This window comes from Pan troglodytes, chromosome 2, assembly GCF_028858775.2.
Source record: "Pan troglodytes isolate AG18354 chromosome 2, NHGRI_mPanTro3-v2.0_pri, whole genome shotgun sequence".
Lineage (NCBI taxonomy): Eukaryota > Metazoa > Chordata > Mammalia > Primates > Hominidae > Pan > Pan troglodytes.
In genome coordinates this window covers 72,954,124-72,979,082 of record NC_086015.1, presented here as the reverse complement: position 1 = coordinate 72,979,082, position 24,959 = coordinate 72,954,124, and the positions used below count along the sequence as shown (strand labels likewise).

The following is a 24,959-nucleotide window of genomic DNA, read 5'->3' as shown; positions in this document are numbered from 1 at the left end:
TGTCTTCAAGCCATATCAGAAACCTTCGTGGCGGCCGCTTCCCATCACAGGCCTGGAGACCCAGGAGGAAAAAGTGGTTTTGTGGGCTGGGCCCAGGGTCCCCATGCTGTATGCAGCCTAGGGACTTGGGGCCTTGTGTCCTAGCTGCTCCAGCCATGGCTGGAAGGGGCCAATGTACAGCTCAGGCTGTGGCTTCAGAGGGTGGAAGCCCCAAGCCTTGGCAGCTTCCATGTGGTGTTGAGCCTGCGGTGCACAGAAGTCAAGAATTGAGGTTTGGGAACCTCCACCTAGATTTCAGAAGATGTATGGAAACACCTAGATGCCCAGGCAGAAGTTTGCTGCAGGTGCGGGGCTCTCATGAAGAACCTCTGCTAAGGCAGTGTGGAAGGGAAATGTGGGGTTGGAGCCCCCAAACAGAGTCCTTAGTGGGGTGCTGCCTAGTGGAGCTGTGAGAAGAGGGCCGTCATCCTCCAGACCCCAGAATGGTAGATCCACTGACAGCTTGAACTGTGCACCTGGAAGAGCCGCAGCCACTCAACGCCAGCCCGTGAAAGCAGCCAGAAGGGAGGCTGTACCCTGCAAAACCACAGGGGCAGAGCTGCCCAAGACTGTGGGAACCCACCTCATGCTTCAGCATAACCTGGATGTGAGACCTGGAGTCAAAGGAGATCATTTTGGAGCTTTAAAGTTTGACTGCCATGCAGGATTTCGGACTTGCATGGGCCCTGTAACCCCTTTGTTTTGGCCAATTTCTCCCATTTGGAACGGCTGTAATTACCCAATACCTGTATCCCCATCGTTTCTAGGAAGTAACTAGCTTGCTTTTGGTTTTACAGACTCATAGGTGGAAGGGACTTGCCTTGTCTCAGATGAGACTTTGGACTGTGGACTTTTGGGTTAATGCTGAAATGAGTTAAGACTTTTGGGGGACTGTTGGGAAGGCATGGTTTGTTTTGAAATGTGAGGACATGAGATTTAGAGAGCCCTGGGCAGAATGATATGGTTTGGCTGTGTCCCCACCAAATCTCAACTTGAATTGCATCTCCTAGAATTCCCACATCTTATGGGAGGGACCCAAGGGGAGGTAATTGAATCATGAGTGCCAGTCTTTCCTATGCTATTCTCATGATAGTGAATAAGTCTCATGAGATCTGATGGGTTTATCAGGGTTTTCCACTTTTGCTTCTTCCTCATTTTCTCTTGCCGCTGCCATGTAAGAAGTGTCTTTCACCTCCCGCCATGGTTCTGAGGCCTCCCCAGCCATGTGGAACTGTAAGTCCAGTTAAACTTCTTTTTCTTCCCAGTCTCAGGTATGTCTTTATCAGCAGTGTGAAAACTGGCTAATACAGTCTTGAACTCCTGGCCTCAAGTGATCCTCCCACCTCAGCCTCCCAAAGCACTGGGATTACAGCCATGAGCCTGGCCAATATGTTTATATTCTTATGGAAATTATATTCTCTGTCTCATATTGCCACCTTAGTATTATCTCTGGAATGTCTTTTTAAGTCAGTACCTTTAGGGCTATCCTTGCTTTAGATGTTATGTGGTATTCTGTTTAATGGATGTTTTGGAAGTTGGATGCATGCATCGGTGCATGTATTCATTTCCCACTCCACCCCCCATCGCATTTAGTTTTGTTTCCAGTTCTGTGCTATTTACGGAAATGTGACTGTAAACACATATGTCCTTTCAATATACCTATATCTTCACATGCTCATCCTAGCATTTCTGTAGGACAGATTCCTATAATTGGAATTTCTAAGTCATAGATTATGTGCATGTTTAAATTTGAGACACACTAAAGGAAATTTTATGTCATCTTGAAGACTATCCAAATACTCTTCAACAAGAGTATAGGAAGAAGCCCCTCCTTCCCAAATGGTGGATAATTTGGACTTGGGAAACATGGAAAAGAAGCTTTTGGAGGTGTTCTTATTCAATAATGTATGACTTCCCTGAGGAAGGATCAGTCAGGATTACTGTATTTTATTATTAAAATTTCCTTTCAAACATATTTTATTTTATCTGAAATATTTTATCTCAGGAAACCATCTAGAATCACTTCTTTTAATTGCCCTTTATTTATTATTGAGCCAGAACAGGGACATTTCATTTTAGATGGTGTTGAGAAGGGCCTTTATTAGAATGGCATTGGAGGAACATGGAAACAAGGCTTTTTTTTTTTTCACATCTAACAGATCTCAATAACTTTGAAATAACTGTAATATGTGCAACATAAAATTTTCAAAATCTGAGAAAAGAATGCTATAAAAAAAGACATGAACATAATGTATAACTGTAGAGCTTGAATGTAGTGCTACAATGCATATTTCTGATTTCTATTGGCTGAATTTTTCAACCTAAGTGAAACCGTTTAAGAATTAATTGATCTTCTTAGCTAATGGAGCTCATAATCAACTACTTTTCAAAAAATAAATCAGGCTGGGTGTGGTTTCCGTAATCTCAGCACTTTAGGAGGCCGAGGTAGGCGGAGCACTTGAGCTCAGGAGTTTGAGACCAGACTGGCCAATATGGTGAAACCCCGTCTCTATCAAAAGATACAAAAATTAGCCGGGTGTGGTGGCATGCGCCTGTAATCCCAGCTACTCGGGAGGCTGGGGCAGGAGAATTGCTTGAACTTGGGAGGTGGAGGTTGCAGTGAGCCCAGATTACGACATTGAACTCTAGCCTGGGCAACAGGGTGAGACTCAGTCTCAAAAAAAAAAAAAAAAAAAAAAAAGAAGCATGTGGTAATTATACTGGAAAGAACTAATTCCTGCTGAGAGGCAGCTGTCAGATGGAACTGGCAGTGCAGGCTGGGTTGAATACCAGCTCTATAACTCAGCTGCTTCGCAATGTAGGCAAATGACTTAAAATTGTGTCTCAGTTTCCTCATCTGCAAAATAGGGAAAATGATATTATCAACTCATTAGGCTTGTGGGTGGCTTAATGTACATTAATAATATCAAGTGCCCAAAAACAGTGCCTGGAACACAGGAAGTATGTAAGATGCTATTATTATTATATAAAGTTGTTGTTGACACCATTAATATTAATGGGAAATTACCACTTTTTATTCACTAGTCAATGGGTGGGGGGACATTTCATTTTATTTTATTAGAGACAAGGTCTTGCTCTGTTGCCCAGGCTGGAGTATATGGCATGATCATAGCTCACTGCAGCCTTAAACTTCAAGGCTCAAGTGATCCTCCCACTTTGTCTCCCAAAGCGCTGGAATTACAAGCATGAGCCACTGTGACCAGCCTATATTTTTAATGTTAAACCTTTCTTTTTTTTTTTTTTTTTTTTTGAGATGGAGTTGCGCTCTTGTTGCCCAGGCTGGAGTGCAATGGCATGATCTCGGCTTACTGCAACCCCCGCCTCCCAGGTTCAAGTGATTCTCCTGTCTCAGCCTCCCGAGTAGCTGGGATTACAAGCACGTGCCACCATGCCCGGCTAATTTTTGTATTTTTAGTAGAGATGGGGTTTCATCATATTGGTCAGGCTGGTCTCAAACTCCTGACCTCAGGTGATCTGCCCGCCTCGGCCTCCCAAAGTGCTGGGATTACAGCTGTGAGCCACCGCACCCAGCCAGTGTTAAAACTTTGAACCCATTTTCTTGCTCTGAAATTTTTTTCCAAAGTATTTTTCATTCACCCTGATGGTTTTTGCACACTGAGCATAAGAGTGTGTGTAAACGGTGGCATAGTGTGTGTTGTGTGTATCTATAATTTGGATAAGATGTTCACAGGAAAAAGCCCTGAACTACAAAGATGTGAGAATAAAAGAAGTTAAGGTAGAAAAATGAAACACTATTGATGGCTAAGAGTATAATTGTGATAATTATTTCTGATGATATTTCATCAAATTAGGCATTTGCTCTGGCCCAAGATGAAGATCCATTTTGCTTGTATGGATTTTATGAACTTGCGTAGGATTGTTAGTTTTTAACACAGGCAAATTCAGGTATTTTGTTGCATCTTTGAAAAGTCACGTTATATCCTTTTATTGCCCTAAAACCTTGTTTTGTTTCTACTTTCAGAGTTCTTACGGATATGGTGACCTATTCTCCGACACATGGAATGCATTTACTGATTATGACGTTATACATTTGAAAACTTATGATTCCAAAAGGGTACTGGAAATTTTCCTGAAATGTCTGTGAATATTTCTTGAGTGCAGATGACTCACTCATAAAATAAACATTTATTATGAGTTCCTATTAGCCATTACCACTGATTTCTGAATTTCTGAATTTCTTTTATAATTAGAATCCTCAGTGTTGTTAATCATGCAGCCTTTGAAAACTTTTTTCTATAATCTTTCCAAAAATATGAATTCTGTTCTCTTTGAATGAAATAGTGTGCTATTCAAGCAATGCAAAATGGAGATTAATTAAAATCTATTTTTCAAAATTATACGTGCTATTTTTGGTGTGAAGGGTGCAAATTACATCTTCTTGTCTTTTAATGTATCTTTGTTCTTAGGTATGTTTTAAAGAAGCTGTTTTTTCATTACTCCCCCGCATGAGGTATGGGCTGTTCTATAATACTCCTCTGGTAAGCACATTGTCTACCATTAGCATTCATATTTACAGACATAACATTTATACATAACTTCACAGTATCTTAAATTACAATACAGAAGTATTCATTGTAATATGAACCAGTGTTTTTATTTTAGATATCTGGCTGTCAAAATACTGGACTATTCAGGGCATTTGCCCAGCATGTACTACACAGACTAAACATCACACAAGAAGGACCTAAGGTAATGGATACACTGTGGATTCTGAGGTGGGCTTGAGTTTTCTTCCCTAATAAAAATCAATACCACCTTTTCAGGAACAGAAATAATCAGGAGACCATGTTTTTGTGTTAACATTTTCTGGGGAGGCCAAGGCAGGTGGATCACTTGAGTCCAGGATTTCAAGACCAGCCTGGCCAACATGGCGAAACCCCATCTCCGCAAAAAAATACAAAAATTAGCTGGACGAGGTGGCATGTGCCTGTAGTCCCAGCTACTCAGGAGGCTGGAGCATGAGAATCGCTTGAACCCAGGAGGCAGAGGCTGCAGTGAGCAAGATCATGTCACTGCACTCCCGCCTGGGCGACAGAGCAAGACTGTCCCAAAACAAAACCCAAAAACATTTTCTGACCTGGAGTCATCTGAAACCAGGTGTCAAAAACCTATAAAAGAGAAGCTAAGGGATATTACAAGAATGTGCTTTCTCCTGTCCTTCTTTCCCCCTTCATTGGTTATATCTCCCTCACCTCCTCAAATGTTCATGTAACATACACAACCCCTGCCAAAAAATTCACCCACCCAACCAAACAGACAATGTAATGAACTGGTTTTTGCCTTCAGTGGTTGAAGTGGATACATTTTTATTCCCTGAGAGTGGTGAAGGAATCAAGCTAAAAAAGAAGAGTTCTATTAATGTATCCTGGTTGAGTTTCATCTCTTTGTGAAAATCACATTTTAGGTTCAGATGTTCATTCATCTACCCAGGCATATGCAGTGTTATTTTACTGTTTCATTTTGATTACAGGATGGAAAAATTCGAGTCACCATTCTTGCACGGAGCACAGAATACCGGAAAATCCTAAACCAAAATGAGGTTAGTTTTTGGTGTGCATGTTTAATGCCTTCATATTCAATTCATAAAGCAAATTGTGTTTTATTTTTTTCACATTACGTTAAAAGCTTTGGTTTAAAACTTAGTTTTGAGAAAAGTTTGATGGCCTATGCCCAGTTTATTTATTAGATTTGAATTTCTAGTGAGATTCACCAAACCACCCATAGACAAACTAGCTTTGCCTTATAGTAAATTTCATCTGCATCAACTCAGCATGGAAAAAGCTGTCAGAATCTTGCCTTGACTGCAGTAGAGGGCATCCGGACAGACAAGTAGCAAAAATGTTAGACTTTCTTTTGCATAGTTGATGCAAAAGATGGTTGAGGCCATTAATCCTGTGGTATCAGCAGCAGATTCAGTTGGAAGAATCTCTGTCCTCTTACATGACCATGTCTTAGAAACTGCATTTTCAGCATCCTTACTCATTTCAGTAGCACCAACTCATAAATTACATTTAACCTCAATGAGATCACCATGCAAGGCCACTACCTACAACATCATGGCCTGAAGATAGCCTCTCAGTAGTAAGAATTTATTCTACAATAGTTAATTGAGCACCTGCTATGTGTCAGGCCATGTTCTAGGCCCTGGAGATAGAGTAGAGCAAAGACGGGGAAGGTGCCTGACCTCATGGAGCTTACACCGTAGAGGTGAGAGACAGATAAGAAGTAAGTGAAAACGTCAATAAGTACGGTGATGTCAGGCAGTGGTAAGTGCTTAGAAGGATGAACCAGGGTGATGTCGTAGAGACTGGGGATGTGGATGGAAGGGGGTTTGTACTCACACGAGGGCATTCAAAGACCTAATCAGAGAGGAATCTAGCAAGGGAGAGAGCCTCCCGGGCAGAGTCAAATGTATCCTAGTGGACTGAGCTTTCAGTATTCTAGAAACAGAATACCAATATGACGGTAGCATCTTGAGAGAGGTGGGGCGATATCGAAGAAGTCAGGCATGGTTCAGGGGGCCACAGATCGTATCAGCCTCCTAGACCTTGGAGGGAGAGGGATTTTATTCCAGTGTAGGGGAAAGCCATTGTGAAGTTTTAAAGCAGGGCGTTGTTGGTAGAATAATGTCTCTTCCTGCTCCTCCCAAAGGATGTCCACATCCAAATCCCTGGAATCTGTGAACAGGTTAGGTTACATGGCATAGGGAAAGTAAGGTTGCAGATGGAATTAAGGTCCCCAACCAACTGGCCTTAAAGTAAGAAGATTATCTTGGATCATCCACGTGAGCCCAGTATAATCACAAATGGGCCTTAAACTCCATCTGCTAGAGAACTTTTGCCTCGACCTGGACAGCTCTTTTCTTCACTGGATTCTTCTCACTGATCAAATCAGAGTTCATAATTTCCTTAAAAGTGGGAGAGGGAGATATAAGGGAAATGGGGCCAGAGAGATGCCATGTTGCTGGCTTCGAAGATGGAGGGGGCAGGCCTATGAGTCATGGAGTGTGGAGGGCTTCTAGAAGCTGGAAACGGTAAGGCAGTGGGTTCTTTCCTGGAGTCTGCAGGAGGAACACAGCCCTGCTAACACCCTGGTGTTAGTTCAGTGAGACCCACGTCAGGCTCCCATCCTGCAGAACTGTAAGGGGATAAATTGTGTTGTGTTAAGCTGCTAAATTTGTGGCAGTTTGTTACAGCAGCAGATAGAAAACAAATACAGAGGGAGAGACATGAATTGACATTTATTTTTAAGTCATTCTGCAAGGAGATTGATCAGAAGTTGTTATTGTGGCCCAGGGGAGAGTGTTTAGCCAAAGTGATGACAGTAGAGATGACATGGTAGATGGATTCAAGACATATTTTGGAGATAGGACCTATGATACTTACTTTTGGAATGTAAAAGTACATTCACATTAGAGAAGGCCAGGAAAGGTATCAAGGATCAGGTGTGACTTGAGGCTTTTAACTTGAGCAGATAAGTGGAAACAAACTGGAAAATATTTAGTAAGAGGAAAGTTGGGAAGGGGAGGTGGTGTGTGTCATGTTTTGATGGGTAAAATATTTTACACAGACTAATTTGGCTGCCTAACAGGCTGATCAGAATTATGTAATTAACATCTCTTCCTGAGACCCATATGGATTACAGAGGACATGAACATATGGCATAATGAGGTGTTAATTGTAAGCTCTGTGGATAGAAGAAATGAGCAGTGTGTGTGTTTGTATGTGTGTGTTTAAAGACCTAGAAATAAGAACGTATCAAATAGTGCAATGTTGGGAATACAAATGGGAAGCCTCACTAGCCAACAGATCAACAGTATATATTGGTATAGACCATACATATTGAGTGCAGTTGGGGGTCAAGCATATTATTGTGTGCTCCGTTTGTACATTGTGCCCCCCAACCCTCCCAGCAAACCCATGAGGTAGGTATTGTATTATTATCCTCTATTCTAGACAAGGACACTGAGGCTCAGTGGTTAAAAAACATGCCTAAGGTCACCTGGCTGGTGATTAGAGTAACGGGGGCGTGAGTCAAGGTAGTCAGGGACTGAAACTGCTTTCTTAGCCAGAGTGTGCTACTACTAAAACAGCAAATAGATTTCAGAGAAGGCAGAATCTACCTCTGGCCCCAGTCCATCAGGAAGGGGCAGGCTGAGGAACAACATCAGGCCACTGCAGAGAAGTCCAGTAGAAAGGTATAGTGCTGGTAGATGCTTTAGTGCATGTGTGAGGTTTTCAGATCCAGTCATGCGCATTGCCCAGATGATGGCACCCAAAGGCGAAATTTGATCATTCAGCCCCCAACTCCAAGCCAAAGAGCACCCAACTGGCTGCTTCTTTCCTGAGGATTGGATGTTACTAGAAAGGCAGCTCCTGGGAAGAGAAGAAAGCACCTTTGGCTATACTTTGATTAATAAATAAGTATTTATTAATCAACCCAAATGGCCTCATTAAATCATGGCTTGTGGAATCCTGCCCAACTTTAGGGTTTGAATAGCCATCGGAAGGGATAGGGCCACCTTTCTCATGCAACTAGAAGTCACGAAAAAGGGCATGCTTGCCCTCAGACCGTCAGCACACATGATTCCTTTTATGTGGGCAATCTCGTTAAAAGACCAAGGCTTATGCCATCTGCCATCTCTCCTGTAAAACAGAATTCTAATCTTCTTACCCCGTCAACTCTTTATAAAAGTTCAGTGGCTGTCTGGAGAGAGAAATTTCCATGTTATGACTGTGTGCGCGCGCGCGCGTGTGTGTGTGTGTGAGTGTGAGAGAGAGAGAGAGAGAGAGATGGGAGGGGATTAAATGTTGGTCACTGCTTGTTGCTTTCTGTAAGCAGGACAATAGAGTGCACTGGTTAAGAACACAGGTTCTGGGGTCAGAAGACCTAGATTTATTTTTGGCTGTGCATTTGGGAGCTGTGAGATCCTGGGAAAGTTATTTCACTTCTCTGAGCCTATCTTGTCTAATTTGTAAAGTGGGCATAGTACTAATACTTACTTGGTATGATATTTGGTATTTTTTTTTTTTTTTTAGACAGAGTTTTGCTCTTGTTGCCCAGGCTGGATGCAGTGGCACGATCTCGGCTCACTGCAGCCTCCATCTCTCGGGTTCAAGTGATTCTCCTCTCTTAGCCTCCCGAGTAGCTAGGATTACAGGCATGTGCCACCACACCCAGCTAATTTTGTATTTTTAGTAGAGACGGGGTTTCACCATGTTGGTCAGGTTGGTCTCGAACTCCTGACCTCAGGTGATCCGCCCGCCTCGGCCTCCCAAAGTGCTGGGATTACAGGCATGAGCCACTGCGCCCAGCCACTGGTGTGATTCTTACGAGGATTAAGTGAAGTAAACCTAACGACACTCTTAGAAATGCCAGCACCATTTACATGCCCCATCAATGATACTTGCAACTGTTGATGTTGCTGTTGCAGTGCAGTGCATGCCACAAGGCAACATGAGACAGTTGCAGAAATTTCTGAATGGTGGTGATCCCCCGTGGCCTAATTGTGAGGGACAGAGAACCATGACTATATTTTTGATAATAGATTAACAATGCTTTGTTACTTTCTGTTTGCTAGAAGAATAATTGTTTTTCTATGTAGAAGTACTGAAAATGTTTTTCTGCCAAGACCTTAGTATTTTCAGAGGTTGAGGTTCAAAGCACTAGTGTTGTCTGAAATGAGATAATGGATGGGGCAAAAACTCTTAAGGTAAAGTCTAGAACATTTTGGGCATTCTGGTGCCCCAAAATGTGTGTTGAAAGTTGAGGGAATAATAAGCAAATGGTAATAACAACAGTTAATGGTTAGCTATTTCTGTGCCTAGCACTTTACTTCCCTGAATTGTCTTCTCCTTTCAGCCTCACAACAACACAGTGCATTGGTATCTGAGGGAGGTAGAGTCGTGTGTTCACAGGTGGGGCCTGGATATGAACTTAATGACAGTTCAGAACTATTGACCTGAATGATATTTACTTATTTTCTTTTTATTTGTTGTTGTTGTTACCAAATGATATTTAATATCTGAAATAGTATATGCAAAAAAAGAAATTTTAGGACTCATAAAGGAAAAACAGAAGTGAAAGAAGGAAAAGAAATGCTAAATGTTTCTCTTTTTTTCCCAGCTTGTAAATGCACTGAAAACAGTATCTACATTTGAAGTCCAGATTGTTGATTACAAGTATAGGTAAGTAATAGCCAATCTCAGCAGACACTGTCAGCTTTTGCTTGGATGAGGTCAAGGGGGCTAGAAAGCGTTTTTCCAGTGGGAGCCATTGGCATTTGTAGGCCCAGAAGGGACAAGTAGACACTACAGATGAATGAAATGGGCAGGTGAAGGCCCTGGTAACAAGGGCAGTTACTCTTTGGCTTTCTGGGGCCTGATGTTGTCACTCCATCTCCTTATTCAAAAGAAGTGATGAATTCAGATTTTCATTTAAAATTTCAGAATTTTTTGTTTGTTTGTTTGTTTATTTGTTTTTGAGACAGAATCTTGCTCTGTCACCCAGGCTGGAGTGCAGTGGTGCCATCTCAGCTCACTGCAACCTCCACCTCCTGGGTTCAAGTAATTCTCCTGCCTCTGCCTCCCGAGTAGCTGGGACTACAGGCGTGTGCCACCATATCCGGCTAATTTTTGTATTTTTTGTAGAGACGAGGTTTCACCATATTGGCCAGGCTGGTCTTGAAGTCGTGACCTCAAGTGATCTGCCTGCCTCTGCCTCCCAAAGTGCTGTGATTACAGGCATGAGCCACCACACCCGGCCTAAAATTTCATAATTTTAAAAAATTGGCAGACTGGCCGCGGTGGCTCACGCCTGTAATCCTAGCACTTTGGGAGACTGAGATGGGCGGATTGCCTGGGCTCAGGAGTTCAAGACCAACGTGGGCAACATGGTGCAACCCCATCTCTACTAAAAAATACAAAAAATTAGCCAAGTGTGGCAGCGTGTGCCTGTAGTCCTAGCTGTTCAGGATGCTGAGGCAGGAGAATGGCTTGAACCCAGGAGGTAGAAGTTGAAGGGAGCTGACATTGCACCATTGCACTCCAGCCTGTGTGACAGTACGAGGCTGTGTCTCAAAAAAAAAAAATTGGCAACTAGTTCAAAATTTAGGTGTTATAAAATTTATCAAATATTTGATAACATTATCAAATGTTTGATAACAAAAAAGTTATCAAAATTTAGATGTTATAAACCTAATTTGCCCTGCCTCCTGCCAGATTTCAACATCTGACTGAAAATTATTTATATGGGGATAATTTGAGGGTCAGAATAACATGAAATTTTAAAAAATCTTACCAAATATTTACATTTCTTTTAAAACTCTTAACACAACTAAAAGGCTTAGAAAGACAGAATATGCCTATTATTCACAGTTTAGGTAATTCCTGTTGCTAGAATTACATCTTCCTGGTAAAAGTAGTACATGTTTCTGGTTGAAAAGTCAAGCAGTATAGAAAAGATCAAAAGGAAAAGTGAAAACTTCTGTCTCCATGTCCACCTACAGTCACAGCTGTGTTTCCCTCCAGTTAAAAGAAGTATACATATCCCAGCATGTGGGTATCTAATATAGATACACTTAATTTCAGAGAATGTTGGCATGGGAGCTTTGCACTTCATTCATCATACATTAGTTCATTTGTGCAATAAATCTCTACTGGGGACCCATGAGCTGGTCACCAGTCTCAGCAGTAGGAATCCCATTATGGCGGATAGCATAGCCCTGGTCTTGAGGATCTCAGACACTGAATAGAGATAAATAGCAATTGTAAAAACAGCTACTATTTATCGAAATGTACTTTTATGCTTACTTGCTTTATCTCATCTCATGCTTTCAACAGTCTTCTGAGTTGGCCCAGCTAGTCCCATTTTACAGATTATGTAAAATCTGCTGCGCTGAAGAAATGTTGTGTCAGTGTTGCTTGAAGAAATGAGTGAGCCGAGATGGGGCCCCCACATCAGTCCCAAAACCATTCACCTAGATGAGGCTGGGAAGAAATGGAAAGAACTGGGCAGGGCACCTCTGAGGCTGTATCATTGACTGGCTTTTAAGGATATGTTGTAGTTTCTCAGATAAGCAAGAATGATAATGAATTCGTACCTTGCCAGTCTGCAGGAAATATTAGTAACATGTTGGCATGGGGATTGGTGAGTGCTGACCACAGGCGTTTCCACAACTGGCAGTGCAGGGGTGTGTTCACCTGGGTGAATGGCCGTCCTTCCCTTGGCATCAGTTCACATTCCCGGAGAAACTGAAGCACATGTTCTCGTTGTGATACACATACACATGGAGCTGTCTTCTTTTTCCTATGCGGAGTTTTTGTTGTTAGCTGGTGTAAAAGGGAATTCAGCTTCCCTTCGTAGATCCAAAATAATCTTGATCATTTGTTTTTCTTTACTTTGGGTAAAGTGGGGCTGGGAGATCTCATTTCTTTCTGTTTATTCAGAGTGTCACCCTTATTCCAGCATTTCTCCCTAGCCTCACCTCAGTGAATTGTTTGGGGACTGATTTTTGGTTCAAAGTTTACACACTGGTTAGTGTCTTGGATTTAGAGAACACTTGTACAGTCCTAACATGCATAAAATTGTGGATTTGTCTGTTCCAAAGGCAGGATAATGCCCTGGTGGTATCTGAGATCATTTTGGAGGTACCCAGAGGGCATTATAAAAACTTAAATCACACAAGGAGAAATGTTTCTTTTTAAAAAGTGCTTCTATTGTCCTAAGGAAATAGTTTTTAATTTAGTGCTAGTGTGTCACAACATCTCTTTAACACTTGCCAATTTCTCTTTTTCATGAAGAAAGAGCAGGCCTCAGGCTCTGAGCTTTGTATTGCAATAGTATCTACCTCGATTTGAACACTACTTAGTTTGATTATATCAATTTTTACAGTTTTGTTGATGTCATATGTCACTGCTTTTCCATTTAAGACAGATATTAAAGTTTCCTTTAAAAAAAGTACTTAAACCTAAAAGGATAGGTGAACTTACTTAGAAAATATGTTAAATTGTTAAGAAATTTATTAATTACTAGAGCGCACTTGAAATTGGCAAAAATGCTTCTTAAAAATGGAATGTGGTTTAAAATGGGCAATACACTTTTATAAATATCCTTACTGTGAATCATGAACTAACTCAACCTAATACTTCTCTCTTCTCCCCATCTCTCTCATGTTATTCTGTATGTTCACAGAGAACTTGGGTTTTTAGATCAACTAAGGATCACACACAACACGGACATATTTATTGGAATGCATGGAGCTGGTCTGACCCATTTACTTTTCCTTCCAGACTGGGCTGCTGTATTTGAACTGTAAGTGTTGGGAGGCAGTTTTACACTGAAGCAACTGATAATGCTTTTTATGCATGCTAAAGCTTTCATTCTGAGCATCAAAAGGCTTAATATTTAATCATTCAAAAAGAGAAGTCACATCATATAGACATCTGGGAAAAAAAAGGCCTGAAGCTAAAAATACAAAGTCTGCAGCCTGCCATTGCACTTAGTAAGCCAACTACCCCTTCATCTTCCCATCCCGAGCATGATATGGAAGATGTGAATCTGTGGTTTCCTTATTCTGAGTTTGTTCCTGCATACCTCCCAAACTCTGAGCGTCTTCTTGCAAACAGTGTAGTTATTGTGTTAAAAGAAAGCATTTATGTCTCATGCACGACATAGCTTCAAAACACAAGCCAACCACTAAACTTAGTGCTTGCTGATCCCATACACAGGGACTGAGGCCCTTGGGTGTTAATGATTTGCCCAGGGCATACTTTTAACTCAGTGGTTGGTTTATGGAGACATGGCCTTCCCTCTCATAATAATTCTGCTGTTGGCACTGTGCTCCATTTTAGTTCTTGAGACACTAATAGCAGTTACTGTTACCTGTTTCCCCCCATTATGTCTAAATATCTGGGTTCTGTGGTTTCATTTTAAAAATGATTTGACTCTGTATTTAAATAGGCTATTTAGGAAAAAAGTTGTCATGAACTTCCAATGCCCTGCAAAACATTTCAAAAATATATATGATATATGTAGAGAAATAGCCAAATAATGGATTCTATCTCTGTCATTTCTCTTATAGAGAGAGAAGGAAGGATGGAAGAAAGGAGAGAGAAGAGAGAGAAATGTAACTGAGAAAACTCAAGCCTTATGGTCTAATGGACCTGGGTTCTGCTTTTGCATCCTTCACTATTTAGTTATATGACCTTGAAAGTGTTACCTATCCCCCTTGCCACGTTCATACATTTAAAGACAGAGGTATTATAAGGTCATGTCAAGTACACAGGCAGCAGGCCCTATTGAATAAGGTCAATTCCCTCCATTCCATGACCCTATTTTGTTTTTTAAAAGTTAAGTTCATTTAGTTCAGAGAATATTTTTACATTCTCTTCCTCAGTCTTGTTTACTGTCTTCCTCAGTCTTGTTTACAACCTTTTGCAAGGACATATTTGGGAGCTGCATTTTATTTTCGCAGAGAGTTGTTGATTTGGCAAAAACCTTGGACAAAAGCCTCATGTTGTGACACCCTTGTGTGCTTAGGTACAACTGTGAAGATGAACGCTGTTACTTAGACTTGGCCAGGCTGAGAGGCGTTCACTACATCACTTGGCGACGGCAGAACAAAGTCTTTCCTCAGGATAAGGTAAAGTTCAATCACAAAACTTACCTTGCTTCATTTTTAATTGGTTTAAAGTATCCAATTATTGATATGAAAAATGGTTATTGAACTTGAGTGCTGCAAAAATAAACTGTTCTCTGGAATACTGAATTGTTTTATTTTATATTTGCAAATAGGAGAAAAAGGGGAATTAAGCAACCTATATCTTTAATGTTACAAAGGCAGCTTCGTGAAATTTGGGCTTAGAAAGATCTATTAGATTATATATAGAGACGGGATCAACAAGCAACAGCCCTGTGGGCAAATCCAGCCCATGACATGTTTTTGTAAAGAAAGCACAGTCATGCCTGTCTGTTTATGCACTGTCTCTAGTTGTTTGTGCACTTCAATGACAGAGTGGAGTAACTGTGACTGAGACCTTAGAGTCAGCAGAGCTGAAAATATTTATCATCTGGCCCTTATCAGGAAAAGTTTGCTGGTCTCTGATGTAGAACATAAATTAGTTGCTTTAGCCAAAGTAACATAATTTTCCTGCTGTAGAGAAAACCATGCCCTCAGTGAGTTATGGATTCGTGTTTTGGTTTATTTTCACAGGGCCACCATCCAACCCTGGGGGAGCACCCGAAGTTCACCAACTACTCTTTCGATGTAGAAGAATTTATGTATCTTGTCCTTCAGGCTGCAGACCACGTATTGCAACACCCAAAGTGGCCATTTAAGAAGAAACATGATGAGCTATAAATATGCTGAGTCTGTTTGCAAAAAGAGAGTGTTTAAACACTCCAACACCCAGACTTAGAATTAAATCAGTAAAGCAATCTGTTATTTCCTATCCCCGAATTACCTTTTCTATGCCAAAACATACCTTCAGGATATTGTTATGTGTTTTATAGATGTTAAGTGTTTCATGTGGTTTTTGTGTCATTGCTATTTATCAATAGCAATAATTTTGCACTGAAAACTTTTTATAGTTCAAAATTTAAGCATGGACTCCCCAGTATACTTTAACTTTCTTTCTTTCTTTTTTTTTTTGGAGACAGAGTCTCACTGTCACCCAGGCTGGAGTGCAATGGCATGATCTCAGTTTATGCAACTTCTGCCTCCCAGGTTCAAGCGATTCTTTTGCCTCAGACACCTGAGTAGCTGGGATTACAGCCTGCACCACCACGCCTGGCTAATTTTTTGTTGTTGTTGTTGAGATACAGTTTCACTCTGTCACCCAGGCTGGAGTGCAGTGGCATGATCTCAGCTCACTGCAACCTCTGCCTTCTGGGTTCAAGTGATTCTTGTGCCTCAGCCTCCCAAGTAGCTGGGATTACAGGCGTGCACCACCACACCCAGTTAATTTTTGTATTTTTGATAGAGACGGGGTTTCACCATGTTGGCCAGGCTGGTCTCGAACTCTGGGTTCAAGAAATCCTCCCACCTTGGCCTCCCAAAGTGCTGGGATTACAGGTGTGAGCCACCACGCATGGCCCTGAACTTTCTCTTTTTAGGAATACCAAAGTTTTCAGCTTTTTCAGCTTTAGAATTTGTAAATATTTTTGTAGAATATCATATGACTGTAATTCCAGAGTGTTCCAACTTGTTTATGATATATTTGGGTAAATTTACAACTGTTCTTTTATTTGCCATAATCTGGTTATAACACTGTTTGTGGTAGGAAAGGAAAACATGCAAAACATACACACACACACACGCAGAGTTGTGATTCTCAGTACCAAGCTATAGGACCATGTTATAGATCAGCGTTTAGTCACCTCCAGGTTATATGCATCAAGAACCTGAATAAATCATGCCACTATATTAGTTTATATTACATGTTTCATATTTAAATCATGTTTTCCTAAAATGTAGCAACTACATGTGATAAAAGCAAATTAGAACATTCTGTAGGACTGTTTTGCATACCTTCTGTCTGGTTTCCACTGATTCCTTCTTAGCCATGGAGAGCATTTGTGATTAATTAATTTATATATGAAATAATGGTTTCCATTTTATGCGAGTATTTGTAACTGCATATACCAGTGCGTGTGCATCTACCTCTGTCAGCATGAAAGTATTCCATTCTTTAATTTCAAAAACTTCAAATTAGCCTCATGAAGAGAATTTTTCCCTGTGAGAAGTAAGACCAAGAAAAAACAAACTGAAGACATGTGACTTATTCAATGAAAGTGAAAAAGAAGCTCTAAAAAAGTGTCATTGATTAAAAAGAATATCTGGAATGTAGCTCCACTCTTTGAGTGGGATTCATTTCTTACTGCTTATGAACTTTCAATTTAGTAGTCAGAAACCATGGATTTATTTTACTGCACAATGTGAAGTTTACATTTTATTAACACTTGAGTAGTCTGATTTAGAGACTAGTTACTTCTATTTTTTAAAATAATGGAGTAGCAAATTACAGAATAGCTAAATAATTTTTAAAAAATATTTTACAGTTGTAAAAAATATCCACCAGAAAAATGACACACAAAACAAAATATCTGGACCTTTACAGAAGATGTTTGCTGACCCCCACTTTAAAGGATTGGAACAGTCTTCTTCAATTGAGGAATATTTATTAAAATACCTGTAAAGAAAATAGTGAATCACTGTAGCAATGGCTTTGATTCAGACCTTAAAATCACATAAGAAGAATTACAACATGTTACGGATTTTTAAGTGGCAGGTATTGTAACTGTTTTTTTTGTGCAAAATACTGAGTAACCACTGGGAAAATATTTCAGATGAAAGGGATGACAAAAGCATGTTGCACTTTGCATCAGCAAGGCATTGACTTCTGAAAAAATGATCTGAAAAAAAAGTTTCACCGTTTGTCTTCTTACCTCATTTTAAGAAGCATGTGAAAATGGGATGCTGTAGACTAGTGAGAATTTCAGAAATTGAGAACAATTTCATAATAAAACGGCTATATTTGAAGAGAGAATGCATTTTATATAAACAGGAAAATACATTTGACACTTTATGGAATTTTATGAGACTTTGTGGGAACAGAAGTTCTTCAAATTGTAAAATGTAAAGATTGCTCTTTTTATTAAGTCTTTAACAGGGATGTATTTCATTGTATGTTTTGGGTATGGCTTTGGAATAAATCATTTTATATTTTCTTTGAATATCAGAACCATTTTTAAGGTTTTCTGTGTCTGAATGTTTCTGTGCTTCCTTTTTGGCAATCTGGTAGCTCTTAGATTATAAAAATTAAGTACCTCTCTGATGAAGAATTCAGTTTGATCAAAAATACCTTTTATTTAGCAGTTTATTACATGATGCTTCTGTAAATGTTATATTGTATAATCGTTACCAAAATGACATAAGAATTATGGTTCCTGTTTTTCATGTGAAGAATGCTTCCCTGAAGATCACAAGCCTTCTGATTCCACGTTCACAGTCTTCCATTTGTTTAGGGAAGTCTTCCATTCCACTTTAGGGACGTTATGGGACTTCGCTGAAGATCACAAGCCTTCTTCTGATTCCACGTTCACAGTCTTCCATTCGTTTATTTACTTGTTCATTCAATAAATATTGATCGGGCTGCAACTTTGTATCAGTTACTATTCTAAGTTCTGGGAATATAGCAAACAAAAGAATAGATAAAAGTTATTGCCCTCATGGAGCTTACTTTCTGATGGAGACAGACATTAAACAGCATAATGGAGCTTACGTTGTGATGGAGACAGTCATTAAACAACATAATGGAGCTTACGTTCTGATGGAGACAGTCATTAAACAACATAATGGAGCTTACATTCTGGTGGAGACAGACGTTAAATAACATCAATAAGATGTACCGTGTGCCACATCGTGATACATGCTATGGAGAAAACCAAAGAAAGGGATGTGGAGTCTGGGGTGGGGTGGAGTCCTGCACACTTAAGTAGGGGGTCAGGGAAGCCTTCATTGACTCAAGACTAGGAGGAGGTGAGGGATGGAGTTATGCAGATAACGACAAGGAGCATTCCAAGAAGCTAGAAGAACATGTGCAAAGACCCCAAGGCAGAAGCATGCCTGGTATGTTTGAGGAACAGCAAGGAAGCCAGTGTGGCTGGTGTGATCAAGGGCAGAGGAGTAGGAGGCAAAGTCAAGAGATAATGCAACAAGGGTGTAGATGGCAAGGTTCTGATGAGATGGAAGCCATTGAAGGGATCTGAGTAAAGTAGTAAAGACCTGCCTTATCTCTAGCACACTAACTCTAGCTGTTACGCTGAGAATAGGGTGTGGAGGGGTGTCTTAGGAAAACAGATTCTGGGATGGAGATTTGAATGCAGATAGTTTTTGGGGGGAAGGTTCTCACGATCAACACCTGTGAGGATGTAAGGGGTCCAGGCTTGGGCAGAGGGAGAAATTGAGGGGCAATGCCAGGTGAGGCTTCAGCGGGGTGCTGTAGGGCTGGAGTGGCCTTTCAGTGAGGTCCCCAAATGAGGCAAGAAATGCACGTAAGTTCAAATAGGGGCCATCCCAGAGAGGGGTGGGGCCTTAGCAAGGCCACTCCCTTCAGCTGAGGGCAAGGCCTGGTGAGGAGCTCAGCTGTGACCCATCAGCAGCCAAATTTCAAGCAATCTGGGGACTGAGTGCTTCAGTCTGAAGGGGATCTCAGCGGCACATTCACTAGCGGGTGAGGTGGTGCTGAGGTGCCGTTTAGCTTGTCTTACTCTCCCTCCTGCTTCCTGTCAACTGAAAGTTGGATCTAAAGTCTCCTTAAGATTCAGATTGAATGTCTATTTTTAAAGAATACTTATAGTTGATACCGTGTACTGCTGACTGAATATTTTAGGCTTTGTGGGCCACATATGGTCTCTGCTGCGTATTGTTATTTGTTGCCCTCCTCCTGCAATCTTTTAAAAATGTAAAAACCGTTCTAAGATGTTTAAATAGAGGTTAAGGAACTTGCCCAAAGTCACACAGCCAGTAGCAGAAGGATTTGGATATAGGGCTTTCTTGGTGAAGGAATTTTGAGTTAGATAGGGATGTTTACATGTGATGCAGGAAGGAAGGAGGTCTGGGAGGAAGAAAGGGAGGGAGGAGGGAAGGGAGGGAAAGAAGAAGGAAGGGAAAGAGAAAGGAGAAATTAGTTGGGGGATATAGAACATGGAAAAAACAGTCCTGGAGTTGGGCCTTTTCTTGCCGTTAAAAAACGAATCTTTTGTTTTGTTTTTTAGTTTGTTTTCCGACAGGTCTCTCTCTGTCACCCAGTTTGGAGAGCAGCAGCGCAATCATAGGTCACCGTAGCCTCAAACTCTCGGGCTCAAGTGATCTTCCTGCCTCAGCTTCCTAACTAGCTGGGACTACAGGCGTGCACCACCAGGCCCGGATAATTTTTCATATTTTGTTGAGATAGAGTCTCACTATGTTGCCCAAGCTGGTCTCAAACTCTGAGCTTAAGAGATCCTCTGGTCTCAGCCTCCCAAAATGCTTGGATTACAGGTGTGAGCCACCACTCTTGGCCCAAAATAGTTCTTTTTTGAAACCTAGTCAGTAGAGAGAAAATATGGAAAATAACTTGCTTTTTCTAAACTAGGAGCATATACACAAATCAACTCAGGTATGATTGCCCTGGGGAAAGCAATTGTTTAAAATAACCTACTCCCAAGCAAGGGCTGTTGCCAGAATACTTTAATACCTTGTTCTCTTTCAGCTTACTGGGGCATGTCAAAAGATGTTATAACCATTCTTGTCAAAACAGAAGAAGTGGGTTAGAGCAGTTTGCTCACTGTTTGTTTCTCCCTGGCTGTGTGCCCTTGCCTTGGCTGGTAGTGCACAGGACCACAAGGTGGCAGTCAAGCCCTTCCAAATGGCCTCTTGGGTGGTCTGAAGCCCGTGTCTGAATCTCATTGTAGATTCCAGGCACCCGAGAGTTAGGAGTAAGGCCTTGCTTCTGAGTGTGATGGATTTTGTTATTCCTGATTTGAAGGAAGGTGGGAAAATGATAACGGACCGTTTTCAGGTTTAAGTGTGGAATTGCTTAGCTGCCGCCAATAGCTGGATCCTGTATAGTATCTCCTGATCATCTTGTGGGAAGAGCACTTGGTCCCCAGAAGATTATTTCTAGTGACAGAAGCTGCTTAGGGGAATGCATTCTTTTTGACTTGGTAGAGAATTTGATGAAGACTCTAGCTCTATTTAGGATCTATAGATGGCACATGAACTCTTCAGTTCTTCTTCAGAGCAAATTTCTTTATGTTGGTCTTCTAGGTTATATTTTCTTACTTGTAGATTGGTGGTAATATACATTAGGCAGCGTTCATATAAGGATAAAATAAAAGAATAATGTCACACTTATTTAGTGCCTGGCACAAAACATGTTTAGTAAATGCTATTATTGTACTATAACATATAGAGTTATCATTTAAAGGTCTAATACCTGGGGAGCATTTAAATTCTGATCTCCAGACCTCTCCTCAGACCAAGTAAATCAGAATACCTAGCGGCACAGTCTGGCTGATTATATTTTGTTAAATGTCCCCAGGTGGTTCTGATGTACAGGGGTTGGGAACTGCTGTTCTGGAGACACTGATGAAGCTGGTGGCAATAGACAGTTCATGAGGTCTAAGCCAGAATTTGCCAAAGTATCTTCCACTGAGTGTCCATAAGATGTTCCACAAAAAATGGGTTACAGCTGGGCGTGGTGGCTCATGCCTGTAATCCCAGCAGTTTGGGAGGCTGAGGCAGGCTGATCACGAGGTCAAGAGATCGAGACCATCCTGGCCAATATGGTGAAACCCCGTCTCTACTAAAAATACAAAAATTAGCTGGGCATGGTGGCATGCACCTGTAGTCCCAACCGCTTGGGAGGCTGAGGCAGGAAAATCGCTTGAACTTGGGAGGCAGAGGTTGCAGTGAGCTGAGATCCCGCCACTGCACTGCAGCCTGGCAACAGAGTGAGACTCGGTCTCTAAATAAATAAATAGTTATTTGATAAATGCTTCCTTAAGTCAATTTAAAGCAAGTTTATTGCAGGACTTCTCAGCACCTTTGATGTATGTGCATTGTGAATCTCTAAACAGGAAGATGTCATATGCACTGTATGCAAGTTTATTTGACCATGGAATCTTTTCTTCAAGAGGTATGGGGATTGGTGTTGCAAGAATCCCACTGCAGGCAGGCTACCCTAAGCATTTGCCATGGCTAAAGCCGCCTTCTGGGGAAAGGGGGACCAGGCAGTGCCTTCACCATGCAGTTGTTCTGGCCAGTTGCATCTTATTTGTTGAGTTAAATCAACTATGATACCTGGTTCTTGTTAATTGGACCAGGAATCAACAGCTGAGCTAAAGTCTATTCAATCAAGAGGCTGCGAGATAAACGGTAAATAAATGACCCATCCAGAGCCATTCTGCTGGGGACATTTGAAGGTGAGGTGCAAAGAGAATGCCAAAGTTCCTGGGACAAAGACACCAGATCTGAGCTACTGGGGCTCCTCCTCTATGGGGTACAATTATGAGTCACTTTCCAGTTATCCATGAAGCCACTAGTACATTTAGGTTATGGATTGGATTAGCTCATCCTTACAATCTGGAAGAACTTCACTGCTACAGCAATGCCAACACTGCAGGTATTATTCTCCCCATACTACACCATGGAGATGCAAGCAAACTAAGGTTGAGGGATTTGGACCTTTGTTGTCTTACTCCAAGTTGAATGCCAGCCAGTTACATCACTGTGTTGTTGCCTCTCAAGGTGAGGTCATTCAATCAGCAGGACAAGAGTAGGTAAAAAGTAATTGTAGTTTCCAGAGAAATCTGGAGAGTAAATGGCAAGGACACAATTCAGCTGAAGTGTCTCCTGTCTTGGGTGGAAATCCAAGTTGGGTACAGTGTTAAGTAAAGGTGCCAGCAAAATCAGGCCAGTTTGATATAAGGCCATTGGATGAGGAATCAGCAGGTAGGGGATGAAGTTTAAGGTGACTGTTGCAAGTCCCAGAAGAAAACCCGAAGTTAAAGTGGTATAGACATGTGACTAGTGAAGCAGGTGACTAGTGAAATGAGAGTAGTACTAGGGACACAATGAACAGACCTAAGGCAAGGCAGGGAAAGGCCAGGATTAACATTTGAAAGCCAGCTAAAATAAGGCAGGATAAGGAGGAAAATGGAAAAACTAAGGAAACAAGTAAACATCGTCCATAGCAACCCTTCAAACACTTAAGGCACGTGGAAAATGGGGAGAAAAGAAAGCAAGTACTTATTCACAGCAAGGGCAATTCTACATTGATGGGAAAATGTAAATCCTCTAGAAAAATATCTTTGTCTACATATCGTTTTTCAAATATTCAAGTGATATTCAGCAATGTGCTGGGAGAGAGTTTACACACGAGGCTTTTAGAAGTGTTTATGGTTCACCTTGCAGAAATGAGACTGAGAGGTTTTCTTCCAGTTGCTACAACTGCTTTTCTGTAAAATTAGAAGTAAGATGTGATGATGGAGCATCTCATAGTACATTATTACCGGATTCTGAGATGGAATTTTGGTTTTCCCTCTCAGGTATCTCTATGCAAATAAATCGCCTTCAGAAATCGCTTTGTTATTCTATCATATTTACTTTTTACTAGATTATATGTTACTGGAGAGTCTTGCTCTTGCTATTCAGATAGCAGTCTATTGGAAAGAAGAGTTTTATGGTGGAAGCTACGTGGTGCAAGCAATAAATCTAGAGGACAAGGGGATAAAAGTCATACCCATAGAAAGGTGCCCATTCTTTGATGGTTTTGCTTTTAAAGTAGTGAAAAGGGCCATAGCTGGGAAATATACTCTCCTTCTCTTGGTCTTTCTTCTTCTTCTTCCTTTCTTCCTCCTCCTTCTTTTTAATTCTAATAGCATTTAAAAGTCTGTGGTGTAAAAGTCTGCTTTCCTGTTGGAACTTGATAGCACCCATCAGCCAGGAATCCTGCAGAAATGACTTGACTAGTTGCTTCTTAGGTAACAGCATCTTGTCCAAGTGAAGACCCCTGTGGTAAGACATCGTAGCAGAATTTGGATTTGCTCTGTTGGGATCTGCACCTGACCCTTGGAAGAGAACCCAAGTTAGCCTGAAGATAACACCCGCTTCACCCACTGAGACTTCTTGACATCCACCGAGAGTCTTCCATACGGTAGTGATGTTTGGCAAGTGCATGCAGATGACATCTTGACAGAAATTAGAGGGGTTTTGCAGACTCATGAGGAGTGGCAGTGTGGGAGACGGGTGAAAGTATAGGCTCTGGCCTCAAATGCACCCCGTGCTGCTACTTTTTGCATGTACACCTAAGGCAAACCTCATAAGTTCACTGAGCCTCAGCTTTCTCATCTGTAAATAGAGGGTATTAAGGGACCCAACCTCATCAGGTGGTTGTGAGGAGCTATTTGTTCATTCCAGGTATGAGGCACTCTGCTGAGAACACAATGGTAAGGAATAGGGGAGACTGATATTAGTCAGGTAATCACGCAAGTGAGAGTATGTAAGGATAAAGGGAGAGAAGTACCCTGAAGGGAAAGAACATGTTGCTAAAAGGAAAACCTTAGCCACATTAAATTTAACAGAGTTTAATTGAGCAAAGGATGTTTGGGAATCAGGCAGTCTCCGGAGCCAGAGTAGGCTCAGAGAGACTCCAGTGCAGCCACATGGGGGAAGATTTATGGACAGAAAAAGGAAAGTGATAGACAGAAAGCCAAAGTGAGGTAAAGAAACAACCAGATTAGTTATAGCCTGGTGTTTGCCTTGTTTTAACATGGTTTGAACAGTTGGCCCCCTTCGATTGCCCCTGTGATTGGCACAAGAGTAGGCTACAATTTGTTTACACCTCCATCTAGGATACAGTTTCCCATCTACGTAGAAACCTTTAGGCTGAACTTTAAATATGTGAGAAGGCAGCTTTAGACTAAACTTTTTTTTTGAGACAGGGTCTCCCTGTGTCACCCAGGCTGGAGTACAGTAGCACAATCACTGCTCACTGAAGCCTCTACCTCCTGGGCTCATGTGATCTCCCATCTCAGTCTCCCAAGTAGCTGGTACTACAGGCATGTGCCACCAAGCCCGGCTAATTTATTTTCTGTTATTGGTGGAGATGTGGTTTCACCATGTCGCCCAGGCTGGTCTTGAACTTCTGGACTCAAGCCATCTGCCTGCCTCGACCTCCCAAAGTGCTGGGATTACAGGTGTGAGCCATCATGCCCAGTCTAGGCTAAACTCAACAATGTTCCTGACCAGGAGAAACACTTTAGACTGAGGGGTAGAGTAGTCAGGGGAGCTTCTTCCCAGGGAAATGTAAGAAAGCACAATTAATGCCTGGCAC

At 41.4% G+C, this 24,959-nt stretch overlaps 1 protein-coding gene across 5 annotated transcripts in view; it reads left to right on the top strand.

Annotated features, from left to right (window-relative positions):
• EOGT (EGF domain specific O-linked N-acetylglucosamine transferase) overlaps positions 1-18,238 on the top strand; it is a 39,916-nt gene extending 21,678 nt beyond the window's left edge. For 3 of the 5 annotated variants that reach the window (XM_063805274.1, XM_009445822.5, XM_009445823.5), the window contains 8 exons: positions 4,043-4,135; positions 4,488-4,559; positions 4,684-4,770; positions 5,552-5,620; positions 10,207-10,268; positions 13,273-13,392; positions 14,620-14,722; positions 15,293-18,238. In XM_063805274.1, the coding sequence (XP_063661344.1) occupies positions 4,043-4,135; positions 4,488-4,559; positions 4,684-4,770; positions 5,552-5,620; positions 10,207-10,268; positions 13,273-13,392; positions 14,620-14,722; positions 15,293-15,439 (753 nt within the window). In that variant the 3' untranslated portion in view covers positions 15,440-18,238. The remainder of the gene's footprint in view (positions 1-4,042; positions 4,136-4,487; positions 4,560-4,683; positions 4,771-5,551; positions 5,621-10,206; positions 10,269-13,272; positions 13,393-14,619; positions 14,723-15,292) is intronic. The other 2 variants (NM_001009171.1, XM_016940025.4) reach the window with 2 other exon arrangements.
• The last annotated feature ends 6,721 nt before the right edge of the window (positions 18,239-24,959 follow it).